This window comes from Myiozetetes cayanensis, unplaced genomic scaffold (genome assembly GCF_022539395.1).
Source record: "Myiozetetes cayanensis isolate MyiCay16 unplaced genomic scaffold, myiCay2020 scf1, whole genome shotgun sequence".
Taxonomy (NCBI): Eukaryota; Metazoa; Chordata; class Aves; order Passeriformes; family Tyrannidae; genus Myiozetetes; species Myiozetetes cayanensis.
This window is the reverse complement of record NW_026086604.1, coordinates 122,959,546-122,982,671: the sequence shown is the minus strand read 5'-3', so window position 1 is coordinate 122,982,671 and position 23,126 is coordinate 122,959,546. Positions and strand designations below refer to the sequence as shown.

General features: G+C 38.0%; 1 protein-coding gene across 7 annotated transcripts in view; it reads right to left on the bottom strand.

Moving 5' to 3' along the window:
* ETV1 (ETS variant transcription factor 1) overlaps positions 1 to 23,126 on the bottom strand; it is a 66,711-nt gene that overhangs the window by 15,605 nt on the left and 27,980 nt on the right. For all 7 annotated transcript variants that reach the window (XM_050332707.1, XM_050332686.1, XM_050332698.1 and 4 more), the window contains 3 exons: positions 17,171 to 17,300; positions 15,468 to 15,656; positions 11,241 to 11,488 (listed from right to left, as the gene is read on the bottom strand). In XM_050332707.1, the coding sequence (XP_050188664.1) occupies positions 11,241 to 11,488; positions 15,468 to 15,656; positions 17,171 to 17,300 (567 nt within the window). The remainder of the gene's footprint in view (positions 1 to 11,240; positions 11,489 to 15,467; positions 15,657 to 17,170; positions 17,301 to 23,126) is intronic.

Here is a 23,126-nt window from a genome sequence, read left to right as displayed (position 1 = left end):
AAAACCAAACAGAACTAATGAAAACAGTGTTCTGTAAGTGCCTTTCTTTTTCTTCCACGTCTTGCACTGAGTCCCCAAGTAGCCACATCCTGTGCACAGGGATTTGCAAACAGAAATACACCATAAATGCCTGCCCTTCTAGACCAGGTTTAACCCACTTGGATATCAACAGTCTTGCTTAACAAAGTCTATTTGATCTTGTGATAAACTCCTACCCTAAGCTATGCAATCTGTTACCAGTAACTTGTAACTCTTTAAGAGATGCAAACAGAGGTCGAAAGAGCAGACATTATTTTTCCAATGCTGCTTACAGACTCTTTCAGACTGTGATTCCAAATTTCACTGTTCACTGACTAGTGATGAGTGTCAAAGATCTGGCAGGATAAGAAAATGAGGTTTTACACTGACTTCACAAAACAAGTGAAACACAGGGCAGTAATAATAAGTTTCCTCTAACAGCCCATGGTCTCTCTTGCACATCTGTGCCGAACTCCTCATTACCTCCTCTCTCAATGAAACACTAAGTGCCTGCCTCCTCAGGCTTCGACAGTCTCCAGTGTCTCAGGCAGCTATTCTGAGCAACCACAGGAATCAGTGACTCAGTGATCACCCGAGTCAAGTATAGTTTTACAGACTAGAAGTCAAGGCTACAAGCAGTGGTTCACCTGCAAGGAATCATTCATGTTTCCAAGAAGATTGAATTTTAAGGAGAATGGAAAAATCTACGTAAAAAAAGAGGAAGTTGTAGAACTGAAACAGATGCTATTTTCTATTTTAGGTAAAAATTCTCTAGTATTGGCAGCAAAGCTCTTTTTGACTCATGAACTCTACTCTTGCAAAGCGGTACAGCAAAGTATGCACAATAAAGAATTATGCACGCATTCAAGAAGTTGTCTTCTTAGCCAATTCAGGGTTTCATCCCCCAAGCTCCTAAGTCAAGTATAATTAACATCTGGAGTCTCTTTAAGGCAAGCATTGTTTGTACCAACATTACTTAATCTTCTGGTTAGCTTGTGCTTAAACAGCCCACAGAGGACCGAAAAATACAGCAAGGAAGAGTTTATTTCTCGTAAAGTAACTAGAGTCTTGTTATCCTAAAGTGCTATCAGTTAATTTATGACTATCAGAGTGGGTCAGACTCTAATCAAATTGTAGAAACATTTCCAAAGTGATTATTCAATCAAATGACTAACATGGTTAATTAGGAGCCATAAACATTGCTCTGAAGTTCATCAAAGTAATGACTTGCCCAGAAAAATTACTGCTAATTAAATTGCCTGCTGCTTTCATTTCTACCTTATCTAATAAAAAGTCCAACCAATGAAATTTAGTATTGCAGTTTTAAATTGTACTAAATGCTTGACTAAGACCCAGAAGTATTTTTACAGGCTAAGCGGAGCTACTTCAAAAGAAAACATTTTAGTGCAGAAATTACAGAGCAATTATATGTTTTGTTCTCCTTAAACCATTGTTTCAAGACAACAAATAAGACAGGAGCAGACATAAAATACCCCCAGGGCAAGATCCAAGTGTTTGAGGTGACTGATTTATGACCTGTTATCAATTTTTAGTGTTTGAAGAAAAATGTGCCTGGATTTAGGACAAACAACGAGCTCATTTTAAACTGTTAATGAAGTAATTCCTATTGTGAGGTTACATCAGCTCAAGGATCCCTTTTAAAAATGCCCCAAAAGTAACTAAAAATACATAAAGGTAAAAAAATTACTTATCTGTAACTATTAATTTGGAGTACCTAGGTCATTCTTCAGTGCTCCTCCTCTTATTAACAGAAATGTAGCAGTCATGTTAAAACAATGAATATACCATGAAACCATTTTTTCCCTAATACATGCTGTTTTAACATTACATGTAAACTAGACACTGCAGAAATACCTTCTCATCTGGGACTCTCACAGAGAAAAATACTGGAAATAAGCTCTGCTCTGCCTTCATCAAAATACATCCAAGCAGAAAAAGCCCAAACAGAGTTTGTCAGGACAAGAAAAATCTGCTATTGAATTTAGCAGTCACAGGTTCTAAGTTTCATTATCAAGTAAGACACTTGAATGGTCCCTTGGTAAGGTAGTATTTCATATTAATTATCATGTCAGAATGATAATAGAATAGGAAAAAAAAAGGAGAAGAGAGGAAGAGGAAGGGCTAGGTTTTCTCAGTCCTGTATAACTCAAAGCAGGTAAGGAATTCTTAAATTGTCTTTTCTGATTGTTTTTCAGAAATAAGGACCAGACTTCCGACCCACAATCTCACCCAGCACAGAAAAAACCCCCAGAATTTCAGCCTGTGTCTTAATCAGGTTAGACACAGGGAACACAGAGCTTTTGCAGGCAAAGGGATGAAGTGACAACTGGCTTCTACAGGGTGAAGTGACTTGTCTTCTTCTGAATGAAGCAGATTAAAGCAGGAACTGAAACCTGAACCAGGATTTATTCTTCAGTCTTTCCGGTTTCTGACCTCAGACAGCCTTCCTTACTGAAGGACAGGTTGTTATGTAACACACTAATTTTGAATTACTTTTTAGTTCACTTTGTCAACATTACCTGAGGATCTGGAGGCCCAGGGCACTACCCATGTGCAGAGTGTGATACAGAGGTATTGCATTACATACATGCATGAGCAGAGGGAGACGTGTGGAGAGAGAGGCTCAGAAGGCGTGTGCCACCTGAAACAGGGTGAGTTAGAAGTTAACCACCTTCCTGGTCTCACTCTCCATGTGGCAGCTCAGGTGAACACTACAGTGTACTGACGAGCAGCTGCCTTATTCAGGGAGCTTGTTAACAAGTCAGTCAAATTCACCAAACATGCCTACTTCCCTACAGGCTTAAAACAAAGTGATGACACTAAAATGGGAACCTTCTTACTGTTTTCCTGCCTACTTTTCCTATTTACACATTATTAACAAATAAATAATATTAAAAGTGGTTCCCAAAAGAAACTTCTCAAAGGAGCTGCTTCCCAAAACTCTCAAGTGACTCCACTGGCAGTCCCACAATTTAACTTACACCCTGACCTCCTTAATTCTTCTTTTGGTCTGAAAAGTAATTATGTGACTTTTGGCTCCTATTTCAGCAATTCGGAGTTTGTATATCTATACAGACAGACTTACATGTGTCTGTGTTCCCACAGACAAGAAATGCAGCACATACAGATTCTTTCCCTTCATGCTGTTGGGTACAGAAGGGCACACACAAGCCCCTCAGGCAGGTGGGACAAACCTGGCTCCCAGGTGTCACTCACACATGTCAACCTGACCCTGTGCTACACACTGTGAACACACCAGTCATCCCTTTGGTGCCTTACAGAGCTTCACTAAGTGCTTACTAGAGCAATACAAGCACTTCTCTAGTGTTTGATGCAGTGGGACAGATTTTTACAAAGCGCAGAAAAAAAGTAGCCTTTTAAAAATAAAATGTTCAAGCTAGAACACATCATACTTTTGGCATCAAACTTAAAACATCACAATCACACTGCAAATAACTTTTCTGTTCATGGATTTTTAAGAGCACTGACAAACTGTTTACAAAGGAGTGCTTCATCCACCACTGAAACACATTTAGCCTTCTGGTAGAAAGCAGCTGTTTCCCACTGAGAAGCTCTGACCAGCTCAAGGGTGAAGAGTAATACTGAAATCACCGGAAAACAGGACAAGGCAAGAAAGGCAATTCTTCAAACTAGAGCGCAACAAGTGGTTAAGGCAGCACCAGGCATCACTAAGACAAATGCATGATCTGTGTTTTGCAGGGAGAAGTACCAAATGATTGTTTTGGATCATGAAACCTAGAATTTTTTACACTTGCAGAACACATTTAGATTAAAACTCATAAGTTTCCCCAAAATCAGGCATTCAGGTAGAAATACTGGAACTAATTACAATGTCCTTATACAGGAACTGCTTAAGCATCTTCCACCACTCAAATGCTGGTAGATCAAGATTTAGTTCAAACACCTTTAAAAGCACTATCCCCTCAGAAGCTATGTAATGACAATGAGCCATATGAATTGCTATAGTCCTAGCAATACAAAAGTCTGCATTTTTTTTTCAGTAGTAGGTTAAGCATGAAAAATGTAGGTGCACTGAAGTTACAGGGGTGAAAACAGACAACATCTACTCTAAAAATCAACCTAAAAATTAAGCAATCTTTTCCCAAATTATGACGATGCAATTTAAAAGCATTCAGGATGGAAGGTTTTATTCATCATTTTCTCTGTTCACCAGCCTTTGCACCAGCAATCAGGGAAAAAAAATCTACAAGTATGTGCATTCTTAGATATACACAAACATTTCCTTTGAAAAAATAGCTAACTCAAATTTGTTAAGTTTCATTTCTTACACCTCAATTGACAAAAACCTACCAGAGAATTAGATTTGGCCCTACCAGCTCATGCCTAAGTGGAATTATTACAAACATACAGAAAAAAAACCTTAAGCAAACAGCGTCCTTTCCACAACTTTGGTTTTTAGATCTATGACAACATCTAATGCATTTTGTGAGACCAGATGTCAACAGCCTGTCTAGGCGATGTGTAACTTTTTATACAGCAGAACAGGAAAACAAAGGCTCATACATTCAGCCCTGAATTGAAATTCCACATGGAGCTGATCTTTTGAGCATACTTTAAAATCATGTATTTGCTTTTATTAACCCCAGTAACTGTAAAATATATCCTAAACAACACTCCCCTTTTGTTGAATTCAACAAAAGACAGCAGTATTTTCTTTCTCCCTTGCTCCTTTTGTTGGTAATCTTACTGCAAAAATGTCTGTGTTGCTTTTTCTCCCCCACCCCATCCCCTGCCTGTAAAATCGAAGTTGGACAAACACTGCACGGCTGAAGTGACATATTTGAATGGAATTCAGACCAACCAGTTCCTGTTTATGTTTCTGATTTGAGAATGTAGCCTTCTCATTCACTATACATTAGAAACACACCAAGGCCATAAATGGTGTCAGGTTGCAGGCAGGCAGGGCCAAGCAGCATTAATCATTACTTTAAGGCAACTGGCAAAGGCAGCAGCTGAGGGAACACTACACCCTTCAGCTTCGCATAAATGGACATTCCAGGGTTTGGCGTGTGTGGGTTGACTTTTTTTTTTTTTTTTCCCTTCAGCATCCATTTTATGAATGAAACTTCAGGCTGCACAGAGTCCATTCATATAAAAGCTATGCTCACAGGGCTCAGTCTCTCGGGATCAATCGGTCTTGGGCAAGGCTGATGTGATTGGTTTAAGGCAGGCTTCAGCCTTCCATTACTGATTTAAAATGCAGCCTGTGTCCATTTGACCTGCGTTAATGCACAAAGAGTAAATCCAGACTGCGCTCTCAATCCTCAAATCAAATCATTAGCCAGTGCCACTTACTGTAACTGTAGATTTACAGGATATTTATCCATTTCTTTGAAAAACAGGGACTGCAGGACAATTTTTCAGATCATATTGTCTGCTTTGAAAGCAAAAATATATGTATGATCTCCTGCCTATATACTCCCATTAACTTGGTATTCAGGTTTTCCTTTGTCCACAAAGATAACATTATGAAATGAATTCTATTCTAACTACAGACTTATTTTGGACAGAATTAGTGAATAGAGGAAATCAGCTAGATTGGAAGCAAGTAAAAATTAAAATTCTGCCTTTTATAGCAATCTTCTGAAGTTCAGGTTTTCCAAGTTTTCCCCTCAGATGGTCTTATTGGGTACGATCATACCATCCAGCAGCAGATTTGTTTATGTTTTAAGAACAAGTACAAAGTGCAGTGCAGCTTAACTACTGAACAAAATCCATAGTCATTCACTGAAGTAGCACAGCAAAGACAAGCTCCTAAAACACAAGTATGAAATATTTTAAACCACAGGGAAAACTGCAAATCTAAAAATAAGGAGGGGAGAGTTCTTACACTGAAGAGCAAAATCCCATCCCTTCTCCCCTACTGCCTTTATGCCAACTGGATTTTCATTCAGAACAATTGTACCTCTGTGTAAAAGAATTTTTTTAAGGCATAAGGAGATGCAGTTTTGTGATGTGTATACTGAAGCACCATATCCAGGAAAACGATGGAGTAAGTTCTGTTTCACAGAGCATTCTATAAAACCGTGTTCAAAAAAACTGCAAACTTTTGCAGCCTGACACAACAACAAAAGGAGAAGGAAAGGAAACCTAGAGAGAATTTGAGGAAAAGATTATGCAGCTGGAGGATTTATAAGCAAGATCCAAAATCTCAACGAACTACATTGACAGAGCATCCACGCAAACCATCTACAGAGATTTAGAGGTGGTACACTAATACCAAGAAATTGTTTATGAAGAGGTGTAGCTACGAGCAAGGGAATGGAACTGACCAAAGAGAAAATTTAGGTTTATGATCAAGAAATATGTCTTCCCTGTGAAGTGTATTTGTCTGTGAAATAAACTCCCAGGGGAAAAATTTTAGTAATAATACTTAGCACTCACACAACACTTTACGTTTTCAGAGCACTGTACAAAAATTAACAGTATAATCAAAGACAGTAGTAGAAGCACCACGAGTTGTGTCACTTTAAATGCTGCACTGGTCAATGCACTAGAGAATATCCTGGAAAAAGCAAACCTGCACTGACTTCTGACTGACAGTTAAGATTTCCTTTTTCTCTTCATACTAACATCTCCAAATGTCTAAACTTTGCCTTCAAAAGTACAGTAGAATATCCAACTGTTGTTTTAAAAAGAAATGGAAAAAAAAAGCAATCTGCAGAAAAATATATTCTAAAGAAATAATTCTCTTTTCCCCTTGAAATTTCAACTCTACACTTTCCCTTACGCTATTCTCCAAACTCCCAAATTTAAGAATATTTCAGCTGATGCTACCGGGGACCTTTCCCCACATAAATACACATTGACTTGCTTTCAAAAAACACCACATCACGTATTTGAAAGGACTTGTGCATTTTATTCTGTTCCCGGTCATTAGAATGCTAACAACATTCTCTATAAGAGCAAACTTAGGAGGTGTCATAACTAAAAGCTTCCTGCACAAACCTGATACAACTCCTTTGCTGCAAATGAACTATGATACAGACTTCTGCTTTGGCACTGTTGTCTTAAGCGCACAGGTCAAAACTGTTTGGGGAAGGGAGAGCCATGCTGTAAACAGCTTTGCAGGTGGAGCCCCTGCTTCATTTGTTACAGGGGCTGGAAGTTGTGTACTTAATGAGGCAGAAGATCTCAAGAAAGGAAAAGATAATAAAGCTAAATGGTCAATTTCAGGCCCCAACAAAGCCCATTCAACCCCCATCGAGGTTTTCCAAAGTAGCCACATTGTTTCTGCCAGATTTTTGGTATTATGCAGTTCCTATTTTTATAGTGCCTACACTGAGATCCTAATCTGATGTTCCCATACTTCCTCATCTAGAAATACAAAGAAAGTCCCTAGCAGCTATGCCTTGAACACATGTAGTACATAATGTTCTTTAAAAATTATCCAGGTCTAACTGCGTACCCAAAATAAACAGGTATATATATCTGACTCTCTGCCTACACTCGTCTCTCTTAACAGAGGGGCAGTTTCCCATCCATTCTCACATGCCAACACAAGGTATTTATTGCTTGTGAGGCTTAAAGAATAAAGGGATGAGCTGTTCAGAAAGCAAGACATGGAGGTTAAAACTTTTGTCTGTAGAGTTCATTCTTCAAGTGATGTGACTAGTATCTTGGACGAATTTTTGTGATAGGGAGAGAATATAAATTTTCTAAGGTCAATTCAAGCTTATTAATTGTGAGGCTACTGTGAAATGAAACTGTGAGAACAGCTCTGCCAATGCCTCTAAACCTGCTCAGAAAATACTGAATCTATCTAGATTTCCACAGAGAAATTCCTGGCTATCAGTAAGAAGCATATGCAAGCCATAATTCCACCTCTACTCATCTCTAGCACCACTGTATGACAAATCTCAGTTTCCAAAGACATGGTCACAAAACTTGTCCCAACCAACATAACTATTTCAGGTGGAGGGGGAAAAAAAAAGAGATTTAAAGTTAATTATTTGTCATTTTAAAACTTTAGTATTAATTGATACACACATAGCTAGAGTCCTATCTTATTATATTTGCAAACACACTACACAACGTTGGAAGGATCAAGCCTGTGAAGATCCTGCTTAAAAATAAAGCCCAGAATAGACGAAGTATATAAAATTTGGTCTTTTTGTTTAACTACCTGAATACATTACCGAATTCCAGAAGTGTTAACTGTACAGGAATGCCCACTATTAGGCCTTGTAAACAAAGATCTTGGGAGGCTTTTCAGAGTATATTTATTAATGATGCAAAATCTCAAAGCTCTACACGTCCTTGGCTGCATCTTCGTGCTTAAAGTTGCTAGATATACTACCAAGTACTAAATATATCTGACTGTCAGCCATGAAAAAAAAACAAACAAACAACTGTGGTAGAAAATGTCTGATTGAACATATATGATACACTGTGACTTCTAAAAGTGTGGATAGATAAGGAAGAGATTCGACTCTGTTGACATTTTTCTTTATCCATTATCTCAAACATTCTGCTGTAGAAATTACATACCTGCAATTACAATTACAACTAATTGATCTGCCATTTCCCATGTCATAATTAATGTCATGTTTTAATAGAGTTTTCATTCACCAGCTTCCCTCAAAGTATAAAAGAATAGTGCACAAAAGCAACAAACTTTTATGAGGCTCTTTCAAAAACATCCGAAAAGGAACATCTTGGTGCAGTACAATGAACTTTTTAAATATGTTTCTATATTTTAACTGAGCTGCAATAAAATACCGTGCAGAAAAAGACTTTTCACCAAGGCATTCCTCCTTCCCTGAACATCCATAGGTGAAAAATGAAATCAATGATTCAGTGTCAAATACTTTATGTTTCCTAAGGGGTTATTTAATGTACTCTTAGCAAGGATGGAAAATGGTGGTTTCTAGAGAACAGATGGTAACAAGACAAAATATCAACAGACCACAGTTGTTGACTGCAATTTATGGAGTGTACAGATGTGTCAACTTAAATGCAGTGATTCTGAGGCCAATAAAAGTACTTCCTGATACCAACAGATTAATTTTTCATGACCACTTGTTACACAGCTATTACATTTTTAAAAACTAATCATCCATCTACAGAAGAAACAACAATTTTGCTTGAACATCATTACTATAAAGTGGAATGTTGTTCTTGCTGGCACAAAAAAATAGGCATGACAGGACTGGATAAAAGTTTGTACATCTTCCTTTTAGAATTAAATTTACTGCTTTTTTTTTTTTTTGATAAAGAATATTCCAGAGAAAGACGAATGCCAGCAGCCAACCCAGATTGAAAGTAATAGTATGCAGTAAGAAGATCCCACTTCCAAGCCAAATATGAAGCATGTTTAAAGGGCCTTTTTTTTGCCTTTAATTTAGCAGAACAGCGCTTGTGAAGGTTGCAAGGCATTGGCAGTGTATAAAACTCCATTCCCCACTTACTATGCGCTGCCACATTAACTAAGTAGTCTCTCCTATGCTGATTAGAGATACACAACTGCCAAAGCCACATATCTCAGATCTGTCATCAATGAATGGGTTGAGTACTAGATCTGATCCTTGTAATGTGAACTTCTTTTCGTCCTGTCTGATATTTAAACTTGGAGAAGTATTTTAGCCCTGGTCCCTTCCCTGTATAAGCCCAACTCAAATTTACCTAAGGACTGGTTCTTTGCTTGTCAAGAATAAGAAAGCAAAAAGCATCTCTACTTTCCAAATTCCCCTGTTCTAAAATCAAGATCAACTCTATAACAATAACAAGCACTTTCCATTAATGACAACACAAAATACCCCACTAAATAGTGTTAGGTTAGCTACAGAAAAGACAACAAAAAACATTCTACCCTGTCTCAAATTGCAAGATAGTTTGTCATGAGCTAAAATTTCAAAGGAGACTTCCACTCAGCTGCCATGTAGCCTTTGGGAAATAAACTGCAAAGGCATCTTGCCAGAGGCTGAAGCAGCAGGAGAGCCCTGGGTGTACAGTGGCACCCAAACAAGAAGGAATCAGACTAAAGTCACACAGGGCCACCCATTCCCACTGCACAACTCAGCATACATGTGTTATGAAAGCAATCTATCCTCCTCCAGAAACATGGCTGGGACACGCTGAAATCCCTCCTTTTCAACAGTGTGGCATACAGGAAGCAGGACAGAGGCAGAAACTGAAGAGGAGCTGCAGAAATCACTTACACTAAAACTGAAAAACATGTTTTGATTGCATTGTCTTGGCTCCATACCAATCAACTGTTTACCCCACCTAGCCCACTTCCATGTGTTTTAATTTCTCCATACTAGTTTTGTAGCTTCCTTCTTTCCAGCTTTCTTCTCCTTGTTACTTGGTACTCATTAATAAACTCATTTTTGCATCCCTAATTCTCTCTCTTTTCCCAAGCATAATATAAATATTATGTTTAAATCGTGTCAAACATTTACAGTGTTATTCCCTTGATTTATTTTTCTATCCTTCCTATTTCTTATCTTTTCTATTTTGATCAGAAGCTATTGAGAGCAGGCTCTGCCACCACCTTCCTCTGTTTTGTACTGTCCGTAGAGCAATAAGGCTCCATTCCAGTTGCCCTATAAGCACAATCATAATAAACATTATTAATAGCAACAGTGTATTCTCTACATCAGCAACCTGGCATCACAGATTATGTACCTCCACAAAACACAGCAGTATGCACAAACTGAGAAGCTGACACCAATTTGGCCGATTCTTCTCCCTCATTGGTTTTATAGCTGTATAAACCCCACTTCAGTGGAGTTACTCCTGATTTAAAGTAAAGCAAGCAAGAGGAGAAAGAGTCCTCTATTTCTGGCAGACAAATGAAAGAGCTCGTAAAATGTAGCACACAAATTCAGAGGTCAGAGACAAGACAGTACAGAACAACTTCCCTCTTAACAAAGCTCAGTTTTGTACCCTTGACTTTCTTCTCCAGCTTCTTTAACCTGTGCACTTTCTGGACACAGAGTTCTAGAAAATGAAATTCTTAAAGAGCAAGCAATGGTGGCACAAGTCACATGGTACTACGTAGCAACCTCACTACTTTTTAAGGTAGCTCAGACATAATTTGTGAGACTTAAGCACCAAAAGAGCAAGTTTCAATTCATACAACCAAAACATGAACAGCACTGGTTTGGACTCATTTATTCCTTTACTGTGCAGAACTAAAGGAGAGTCTCACCTACCTGAATCATATGCAAAATCCCTAGGTTCCTGTTTAATCATCAGAGGAGGGGGGAAATTTTGACTGGCTGCACTGCCAACCATAGCGTTGTGTTCATAAACTGGATCGTGGTACTCCTGCTTAAAACCTTGAGGCGGGAAAGGGATGTTTGGTTCAGACATCTGGCGCTGATATATTGGACGTCCTTCCCTTGGCATTGGAGGCAAAGGTGGGAAAGAATTGCAAGGTTCAGAGAGCTGGCGGCGAAATCTAGGACATAAGTTAGAGAGGTCATGTAAAGGACTTGAGCTACATTTCATTTCCCAAATGGTCATTATTAGTGGCTGCATCACTTTCTCAGTAGCAAACATTTTGCTTATGATCATGCCAAGTGCTCCCATCAGGATCACTTGCATGGCAGAACAGCAACAAGCAAAGAAACAAGAATCCCACCTATTAATACCAGCTCTAAGACCTGTTCCCACCACATCCTCTTTGCTTTCATTATCTTCTCTCAACAGAAGAGACAAACAGGAAATGCACCAGCTTCAAAACGGTAAAAGACTGATATTCTACCACAATAACACAAAGGAGGCGTAGGTAGAGTTCTCTGCTCTTTCACAAGTGTTACCAACATATTGCTTGTACTCTAATTTATTCTTATCCATTTTACTGTTACACAAAAACTACTCCTGACCACAACAAACACATTTGAAATAGAGTATTATGTATTCTAACATTTGAAAACATTCCAGGGTAAAAGTCCACTGTTCTGTCCTCTCAGGGATAGTGCCTTGAGAGATCTACCTGGAAAGGTTGGCACTGCACTTTGGCTGTAATGGGAAGGGAATGTCAGCACCCCAGTAAGGCGAGGGTGCAGATTTTTGCTAAGAATCACCCTCTTTTTCCCTTAGTCACTTCTACATGAAAGTAGTAATCCATACAAGCCACACTGCCATTCACTACTCCCAAATGCTCTTCAGTAGGCATAAACTCAGAAAATTCAGTTTTAAATTAACTTCACTCGCAAGGAATGCTACTAAAGAACCTGTGCTTGTTGTTTCTTCCCTAGATCCCATCTACCTGATCTAAAAGGCCTGAATGGAATCACTTGGATGTCTGCAGGTTCAGAAACATACAGAAGAATACAAGGATGCTATTTTCCCACCATGCCCTGATGAACTGCATGAAGTCTTCCTGTTCTCTCCTGCCGATTACCACAGTAGTAACCACCACCGTAGTAATAGTGCGTGTCTGCACTAACCTACAGCAGAGCAACATTCTTGCAACAAACTGCTTACTACTCCTGTTATCACTTGTTATAAAAAAGATACACTTTAAAAAAAAAAAAAAAGTAACCTGTGCCTTTCTCTGGAAGCTTCTCACTGTCATACTGAAAAAAATGAAGACCTTATCATTCCTGAGTTTTCTGGACTTTGAATTTGAACCAACTTTGGTTCATGCAAGCAAAACCAGACTTTTAGAGAAAATTCAGTGAGTGAGGAACAATGCAGGGGTTTGATTGCATAAGCAATACAATCCTTGGTTGTCAACTCATAGGTAGTACGTGTTTCTGAAACAAGTTAAACTCTACTACCATCTGTCATAATACTGCTGTAACTTGGTCTGACAAATGTTTGCTCTCATAGCTTAATTACAAATACTGTGGCAACTATGGAGACAGAAACTATTAAAATGTAGTAGTGGAGACAAAATTTATTTTCTTAATGTTGCTGTAAATACTAGAATTTTTGCAGTAGAAAGAGTACTGTGCTGTTACATTGGGTTTTGCAATTCCACCTACACCTGCAGAAAATAAACTTAGAAACTGAAATGTATTATGAAACAGTTAGGCTGACTGGCACTGCATTCATTTCCCTCTTTTCCTTTTTTCATTAGCCAAAAAAAGAAGCAGAAATTATCATTAAGAACTGTCAAGGAGTGAATCAGAAAATTGCAACTTGAAGATAAAATAAGAAACAAGCTCACTCACAAAGCCTCAAAGGAAGTTAATAATACTTGTTGTACTGGAAGCTTTGTATGGAATCAAGCCATTTGTTTATACAAGTGGATTTGTTTCCTGTTGGTACTTGTTAGGACCACTTATCATTCATATGCTCATGCCCTGTATGAAGATGTATGGGCTGTATGGACTAGATACTAATGCTATCTTATGCCACCAATACATGTTCCAAAGAAATGTGCCCTGAGTTATAGATTCACATATGAATTCACAGAGGTAAGTCATTTGTTTAAATGACATTTTCTAAATACACTCATTTTAGTAGCACATCACCCTGTAAATCAGGAAGATTTGAATTTCATGAAAATATGAATTATATGTCTGCTTCAAACACAAGATTCAAAATAAATAAGAAAATGGGGGAAAATATCTTCCATTGCAATTCACCTTTTAAAAAAGGAGAAAAATAAGATTTTTTTTTGCTTGAGTTAGCAATTTTGGACTTCTTGAGAACATGTGATGTTCTATTACAGAAGGGAAGCACTTGTGCAAAATGCCCTAAAGAACATGAATATCAAAGACAGGGGTGGGGTGGAAACCAGAAATCATGTAAAGAGCTTACAAAGCTTGTGCAGGGCAAGTGTTATGGGTACAGAAAGTACGCTAAAGATGTGTATACAAATCTCTACAAATACTGAAGCTAGGGCTGACATACAGGTTCAGTACTCTCTTCACAAGTTGCTGTAAAACAGAAGGCTTTTGTCATCTGAAAACTCTTACTATTGCTCTCTCCACATAACCTATTTAGCTTCTGGAGATTTCAGTCTCCTGACAGCTTGACTTTGGTGTATATACAGAAACACATTTATCCATCATCCTGTAATCAAAACTGCTGCCTGGCTTCACTGGGGGCCTGTGTGTTTAGACCACAGGCCACAACTGAAGAGAAAGTGGTGACTACGGCAGCTGAAGGGGTCTATTCAGTGTTTCTTCACCTCCAGAAGAGCTTGTAGAGAACCTTGGGTGGCATTTAAAGCTATCTCAGCAGAGCACAAAACAGCAATATTAACCTTAGCAACCTCCTTCAGATGTGATCTGCACAAATCTCTGGAGGTAACAGCCCTTATTAGAGCAGAAGCATGCAAATCACACTCCCAACAACTGATTTTCTTTTCAAGTCTTTCTTAATTTGATAATGTTTAAGAGGTAAGTCGAGTTTCTGACAATATATGTATGCATCTTTACACACCGCTGGAATTTCAAACGTTCAAGAGCAAACACACAACAGAGCAGACAAAACCAGGTTCATGCAATAAAGGTTAGGATAAACAGAATTCCAAAAACAAGGCCTCGGACTAAAAAACCAGTCCTGTTATCACTCATTATAAACAAGACACACTTTTTAAAAAAAAGGAAAAAAGAAAAAGTAACCTGTGACTTTCTCTGGAAGCTTCTCACTGTCACACAAAAAAATGAAGACCTAATCATTCTTGAGTTTCCTGTACTTTGAATCTGAATCAACTTTGGTTCTTGCAAGCATTTCAGAATCCACTGAGCATATATGTTGCAAAACTGAGCTAAGAAAGACAGTTGTCTGGGGATTTCTAACGTATCAAAACAAAACAGGGTAACTTAAGGACATTTTAAGCTTTAATTCTAGTCTCTAGCTCTTGTGGCTTTTACTCAGACTAATGTTATTTAAGCACAGTTTATGTTGGCATCTTAGCTGTTTGAAATGCCACACTACAAAAGGGTTTGGAAAATTGATCCACCCTTCCAAAGAATATTCTGAAGCAGCAACACTGTAACATGGTCACTTATCTCTAAGATAGGTGAACTGCTTAGCAAGAGGCCAGATATTTATAGCCAGGAACATGCTAGCTATTGACTTCATCACCTCTCATAGGACTTTCCAGCCTCTAGTGAATCAGAGAACTGTGGAATAGCCCAGGTTGGAAGAGACACTGAAAGAACATCTGGTCCAACCTTTTGTGGTAAAGGGAGCCTAGATGAGATTATCCAGCACGCTGTAATCACCCTCACAAGACAGAAGCTGCAGGTCATTAAAATTCTGTCACTGCCTATATGAACTCCTATGGTATTTCAGCAAGCCAGGTGCCAGCCTTTCACAAAATGCACGTTTCTGACACTGTAAACCTTGCTGTTTTTCACCTCAGTCCCCCAAAGGGAATAGTTGCAGGCAGGAAGCCAGTACTACCCTATATAAGAGACTTGTAGCCACAACTGAAACACCTGCATGAGTCCCTCACATGTTTTGTGTTTTACCTGTGGTCCATAGGGAAGCTGTTGTCTTGAATGGACTGGGATGGAGGGAGATGGGTAGGGAAAACCCGGTCAGGTTTAGGAGTCTGAGCTGAGTTTGGGGAGGCATGGTGCAGTGGTGACACAGGAGTGCTGGATGGCGTCGGTGGGTTGGAGGGCCTCATTCCCACTTGTGGTTTCTGATCATAGGCACTATTAGTAAGGCAAGGGAAAAGCAATTCAGGTTATCTCTTCAGAAGAAAAAATCTCAAAAAAAAACATAGCATCTACATCCAGAAAAAAATCCCCCCAAGTGTAACATTTACAAGCTTTTCATTATAATTAACTTATTAACCAGTAAGGGGCAGAGGAATTCTCTACTTTACATTGAGAAGAGCACACAACAAATCATGCTAGAGACAAGTGTTTCAGCACAGCATTTTCTTCTCTGGGGCAAAGAAATGTATTTTTTAAAAGATTCAGTCTTACAGTGACATTCTAATAGAAGGTATACAAAAAGTAGAGGCACCTGGACTAGAGCACAAAGAGCTGGCACCACGTGCCAAGCCTTTTTTTTTAAAGCTTCTGCAAAACACCAAGTGAGACAGTAAAACAATACAGCTAGAGGGAAGGGATCTGACCTAGAAAAACAATGGCATGTTGGCTTAGCTACCCACACTAGGATGTCAGCAGCCTCTACTGATAGGTTTTTTTTACCCCTCTCTCTCAAAAATAAACTGTTGGTCCTACAAATACACAGATGCTATTTTCAAAGGTGTTTTAAACCAGGAAAGGACTTGAGAACACTTTGATCATCCCTCTTTCTAAACAGGAAAAATGCAGACATTAGGCATACAGTAAGCACAAGCTTGCATCATTTCCTATGTCAGATTCTCTAGCACCCATCAAATCCATCAGTGGATTAATCTGAATTTTAAAACAAAATCACTCCTTTATGACTGGAAAAGGTGTGAGTCTTTTTCTCTTTTTTCCCCCTCTTCATATCCAAAAAGTTAAATGTGAATGCTTTAAGTGCTAACAGTTTCGGTAGTATGTCAATAAGAAATCCTCCACTGCTGACACTACAGGAAGGAATTACATGAAAATGCAACCAAAAGAAAGTCAATAAAGAATGAAGAGGTAACAAGCCTCTCCACCACCTACATATAAAAAAAGCTTTTAATATCTATGCCTATCAAATAAGACAACTTGCTTTTGAATAAATAAGAAAGATGCAGAGCCTAATGAAATACTGTTTTAAATTGTAAGCACCCACGAATATACACACACAACATGTGCAAAACTTGTCAAATACCTAATGTGTTGCTCAGACCCGCCAGTCTCTCTCCTGTTACACAGATCTCTCTGTCCTAATATGCCTAATGCATTTTGAAAGTAGTTTCACTACAACTTGCAGAAAACAAGACACTCCTTCCTTCTATTTCATGCTTGCATCCTGGGTTTTTAAACTCTGGTTATCTCTCATGGAGAAGAAATGGAGAATATGTATTTTGATGAAAAACACTGCTTTAAAGTGATTATGTAAGTGTCTGATACAACTGTAAACAAATCCATCAGTGTTCATCAGCTAAATGCATTATCTCATCAGCCTGTTATCTGCTGAAGAGGTAAGTTTTATAAGATCTCTATTATGGTTTTATTACTCTTTAGTCATTCCTCATTCAAATCAGCAGTTCTCACTGCAAACATCCTCCTGATTGCTTTACCTGACATTATACAGGCACTTTTCCCCATAACTGAACTTGAATGGCTGCTCTTGACTGCAAGCGGAGCCAAGTTCCGAACATGGGCTATGGGGTTCCTTCTTGATTTTCACAGGGAGACCATGAAAAGCCACTGGAAAGAGAAAGAAAATGTAATTAAAACCCAAGTATAATAGTAACAATTATCTCTCTCAAATAAGCTAGACACTGCTAATTACACACATAATTAATTAAACCATTATAATACTAAAAACAATATAGGAAATAAACATTTCAAACATTTCTTTGGGTGTCAACTGAAAAACAGACATCAGAGATCCTTTGCATTGGCTATTTTCACTTTTACCGTTTAATAGAATGATGGCCAGCATCCCATCTCATTAGCAGGAAAATAACAGCCCACTTATATTTGGCTTAACTACTGTAAATGTTGTCAGAGGCAAAATACTTCCCAGGCACCAAATGTTTCTAAGTAATATCAGTGAGGTAGCTTTTAGCTATAAATGCAATTGTAGTTCACTTTAAAAAATACCACACAAGTGACTACAAAATAAATTTCTCATATATCAGTCTCAAGTATATGATAAGAAATCTTTTTTGTCTCACAAAATGTTTGAAAATTTGCAGTGGAACTCTTGAAAGTGGATGATTACATGCACCTTTAATTATAAGTAACGTCTGAAAAAAAATTTCCGAAGAAATTGCTTCAGTAATTTTTCTTAGAAATACACAAGACAAAATCTTGGCTTCACCAAAGTCAATAGTAGATGTGATAGAGACACGAATTGAAAAAAAATTAATCATACTTTTTAAAAGCTAAAAAAACCCCAGAGGGGATGTGACAGAAATTCAGCATTAATTAGAAACACAAGTTGGTCTGTATTAAAAAAAAGGATAAAGGTAAAGAGAAGGTTAATCATCAAATTAGTTTAAGCCAAACAACTTTCCTTCTCTCATATCCAACCTTAACCAAAATTAAAGCAGAAGAAAATTCAAAGTTCACCTGACACTGACAAACCTAAGTGGCTAGGAGGACAAAGGACACATACGTAAGAGCTTGAAAACACATCTGTTAAGTTTTAAATAAAATGAGGTTGAAAATAAATTTTTGAGATTTCTGAGATGCCTAGAGTTCAGAGATCAATTTTATCACTGATTTTTGATGTTGTCACCAAAACACCATAGTTTGAACATCACATTCTAGACTGACACAGACACTTGCATCTCGATGAAAATCGAGGTCCATGCAGCAGTTCCTGACAGAGAATCTCAGCACAAAAGTAGGTCATTATTATATACTGTCAAGTAGCATCTTGCCCCTTTCTCTTGCACCTGAACTTAGGAAAGACAATTTGTTACAGATTGTATATTTTCTGATACTAATGTACCTGCTTACACATGCCTGTGTCTGGTTGGGAGATAAATGAAACACTGTGTAAGAAGTGAGCATCAGAACCAATAAATTCCAGCATTGTAAAGTCTGGATTCCAGACTCTTGTCATGGGTTTTCTCATGGTTGGGCAATGTTCACACAACTCTTTCCCAAACAGACTCTCTCATATCCTATTATATGACAGCTTTTACTACTGCCTTTCAGCTGAGAGATCTGCAACGTAACACTGTTATTTTGACAACATATTTTCATAAAACTCACAAGAATTCTCTGTAAAACTCCTATTCAGCTATTATATTTGGTGGATAGTAGTGAGTTATGTGGAAAGATTAGAAAGTAGAAGCAGACAGTAAAACGGGTACGCAAATGCATACTCACAGCACAGTAACTTAAGAAATAGAGATGAGAAGTGGTCACATCACAAGAAAAGAATTCTTCCTGAATAAAACTGAATTTGCACTAAAAAAAAGACCACATGGACTTCCTGGAAAAAATGGCAAAATGTGGCAAAAAATATGGCAAAATATAGCCCAGTCAGCTTTCCACCGTAATCACAAAGCAGGCTGACATCCAGTAGTTTGTCTCAGGACGTTGCTAGTGAACTTTTACTGCTGACTCTCCTCTGCATGTCTTGGTCAAATAACATACACCACATATTTAATGTGTATGGTGGGTTCCACAACTCTGGGACAGTGGCTCTGATGCACAGGTAGGCAATCTCTTTGACTTGAATCAGAAAATTAAAACACAAATGCAACAAGACTCTTTTTTAAGGCCAGTATCACATATTTGCACAAAGGCCACATGCTGCTCTATTTTTTTTTTTATTTTTTTATTTTTACTTTGCTACTTCCTCAGAGTTAATCTGTTATGAAAAATTACTTCCCTTATTTATTTTTAAATAACGGGAGTACAGAGACTCCCACACCACAGCCCTGTGCGGAGAACTGGCTGGGTATTTCATCACAGCGCTGAGAGCCTGAACGTCTGCTAACAGGCAGTTTTCCAGCTCACTGGCACAGGCACAAGTGAAAGCAGCACATTCATTTTGTGCAATTTGCTTTACCTTCCCACATGGAGTTGGTGCATGTAAAAGGCTGTTAAGTACTAAATTATTCCTTATCAAATCACCATCATCTGGAGTCATGATCAACACTAATTAAATTACTTTCACTGAACACGGCTCCAGCCTGCTGCCTCCACTGCGAGGTACGTTTTATTTTGCTTACTGTACAGTCCTAGCAAGGTACAGGGCACAGTGCTAGAAGGCATCTGTGCTGTAGTTTTAATTAGAGTTTACCTCACCTTTCTCCCAGCTTTATAAGCGAGGGTAAAGTGTATCAAATCAAGTAGGTTAACACCTTCATTTCATTTAGGGAAAGCATTAAAGTCCAAAGTGATTTTATATTAGATCTTTATCTTAACTACGGCCAGAAAGATAATGTAGCTGTAAAATTTAAAGCCTTCCTCAGGCAGTCCCCTGACACAGTCACCATGCTAAGCTTTACCTGTAACTCCTTAAGTGTACACTTTTAGTGGCAAAAAGGAAGAAAGACAGCCTGAATAAAATACTTACTGCATTTTTGGGGGTCTTTCTTGAAGGCTACTCGCCCTTTCAAACAATCTTAAGTCTGGTTGAAGATGACAGACTTATTCCAACAATAAAATTTCAAATGTTCAAAGCAGTTCTTGTATCATCACTGAAACCCTCCACCCATCACTTTTCATTTTAGTGTGACACTCATTCTACAGTTCATCTATTAAAACAGATTTTAAAGCACTGTTTTGCTAAACTGGATTTTATATTATGTTTTCAATCCACTTTCTTTTAAAGAGAGCAGTGTTGCTTATTTATACAATCTAATTTTAGTGCAGCATACCAAGCTACCAACACATTCAAATTAACAAAATGACATTTTAAACAACCAGCTCCTCATCACTTCTTTCTTCCTGATGGCAAATTCATTTTACTTAACCTCAGAACTGAGTCTCAACCCTATTAAAGTAACGGGCACTCTGCCTTACTAATGATCTTATTAAGAAGTGACCAAAGGCCAAGATTTCATCCCGAGTGATTACTTACAGATAACTACCTCCAAACTTGAAAGGCAAACAATCTTACAACGTGTATTTAGATGAATGGCTTCAACACTTCATCTTGGCTACTGGGGAAAGTCAGGCTTATCAGTATCAGAAAGGACTCTACCACAGACTCTGTCTGGAGCTCCTCTGAAGCCAACACACAGACATACGGCACGCAGAAGGACTGCTACCAGCTGTAGCAAATTCATGAAGGTATAATACATTACTGTATGCATATTTTCTGTGTATGAATATATCTGTATCTGCATAGTAAAACGGCCTGAATATTATACATAATGTGCTGTTGTACAGACCCATATTTTATACAAAGCAATGATTTCATCACGAAGTAAACTTATATAGAATGTGCAAAAACACAGTGAGAAACCTGCTACCCTTCCTTTAGCAGTGTTGTTCTCCATTGCTATCTGTCAACAGCCTAATCCCAAAACATTTTGTTCACAACATCCAAGTTTAAGACTCAAATGAAGAATAAGACAGAAATGAATATTTTACAAGAAATTACAAGTAACTTCTCCTTCCAACAAAAAGTTATTTTATAAATTTCAAACTTCAGATTCCTGACCAGAACACAAAATAAAATCTGATTTTATTTTCTGAAGAAGAATGCATTTAAACATATTTTTAAAAGCCATGAAATATTACTGGTAATTCAATGACGTTGGCTAACGGCAGACAATCTTGATTCCACTGACCAAAGAGACAAAGATACCTTATTATCAACGCTTGTAGGTCAAGAGCATTTCCTATATGGTATAAAATCAATTGACAGCAGTTGATTTTATACCACACCTTGCTTGTGCTAGTGAGCTCTGATGTCTCCTAAGTAATACTACATTTATGAATGTATCTGCAGTGAAAAGGATGTAACAGGGAAGTCATAGTAAGTCATAGCCTAAACATGCTGTTTCTGAACTGCTTTTCACATTTATGCTCTCAAATCACCCTATAAACCTAATTTTGCAAATAAACTCATTCCTATGATCCATTGTCACGTCAATATACAATGTAAGTTTTGAGAGATTCTGAATACATTTGAACATAGGGGATTTGGTTTTCTCAACAGCAAGATGAAAAGATGGGAGATGTAAAAATACTTAAGCAAATACCAATACAACTCCAGGCGCTAGACTGACTGAGGTGACCCAAGACAGTACTTCGTAAAATTTCAAAAGCAAGAAGAGAAGGCCCCTGTACTGATAAAGCCAACACTGTCACACTTTAAATCTATCCATACACACTGAAGTGCAGCAGGCACTTCAGATACATCAGAGTCTCTCCAAGATTCTTTTCCAGTACATTTACCTCTGCCAAGCCCTCCCCTTCCCCCAACACACAAAAATCCATTACTAAAGGGTCTAATCTCAGCTATCAGCACAGAGTGCCTTTTATGGAGCCATTAAACCATTTCTCTTGTTTACAGTGCCTGAAGAAAGATGTGAATTATGTCTGTGACAAAGCAGGCGATAACATTTCTAAACTGCTATCAAAATGCAAACTGAAATACACTTAAGGACAGGGACCCTAATTCGTGTTTTTGCAATTTTCCTCACTCACTGTAACTTAACAGCACTCACCTGATGATTCAAACAAATTATTTATGCTGTAAGTACAACAGGTAGTCATTAATAATAAAAAAAAAAAAAATCTACTTTGAAAGGAACAAATTATTGAATGGTTCGTCAAGGAGTGTAAAATGCTAGTTTACCTCTTTGGTGATAGCAATGACCCAGGTGCTCTTATCAGTAGACATTTTTAAAAAATCCAAACACAACACTGTGGGCTCATATGAGGCCTTAAATGCTCTGGTTTTGCAGGAGTTATTTAACGTTTGAACCATACATTCAGTATAGGTATTTGCATATCTGATGCCATGAGATATAAAACTAAATACTTTCTAGATAACCCTCTATGTGGAAATGCCAGGCTTTACATGCATTTTCTGAAGAGATTTCACAAATGTGCATTTAATTTATGAAACAATACCCTTCTGCATTTATTGATTATTTATTTCCAGATCATTATGATTTGAGCTTTAGACCTTTGTAGGCAGCTGCACTCTGAATTTCAACAACCGTTTAACAGGCATCTGATTAAAGACATCTAGATGCCAAAGCAGGGTGCTCTTTCCATTTCATTCCACTATGTATTACAATGAGAAATTTTACTGGTAACTTTGGGATGCTCAGGAGAAATTAGCAGAAGCAGGTACTCAACACAGCTGACCATTTGTTCATACTCTGGAGGTTATTGCTGCTGCAGCTAAATGTGGCATGCAGCCTAGTTTACTAACAAAAACTGAAATAAAAACATCAAGTTGGAGAAGTAACAGATGAAGAGAGATAGCAGGATGGGAAGACAGTAAAGCTGGTCACCAAGTCTTTTCAGCTAAACTGTTCCCAATGATTTTGAATTACAACCCTACACATATGGACGACTGCAACAGCTGAAGACAGAAGCATG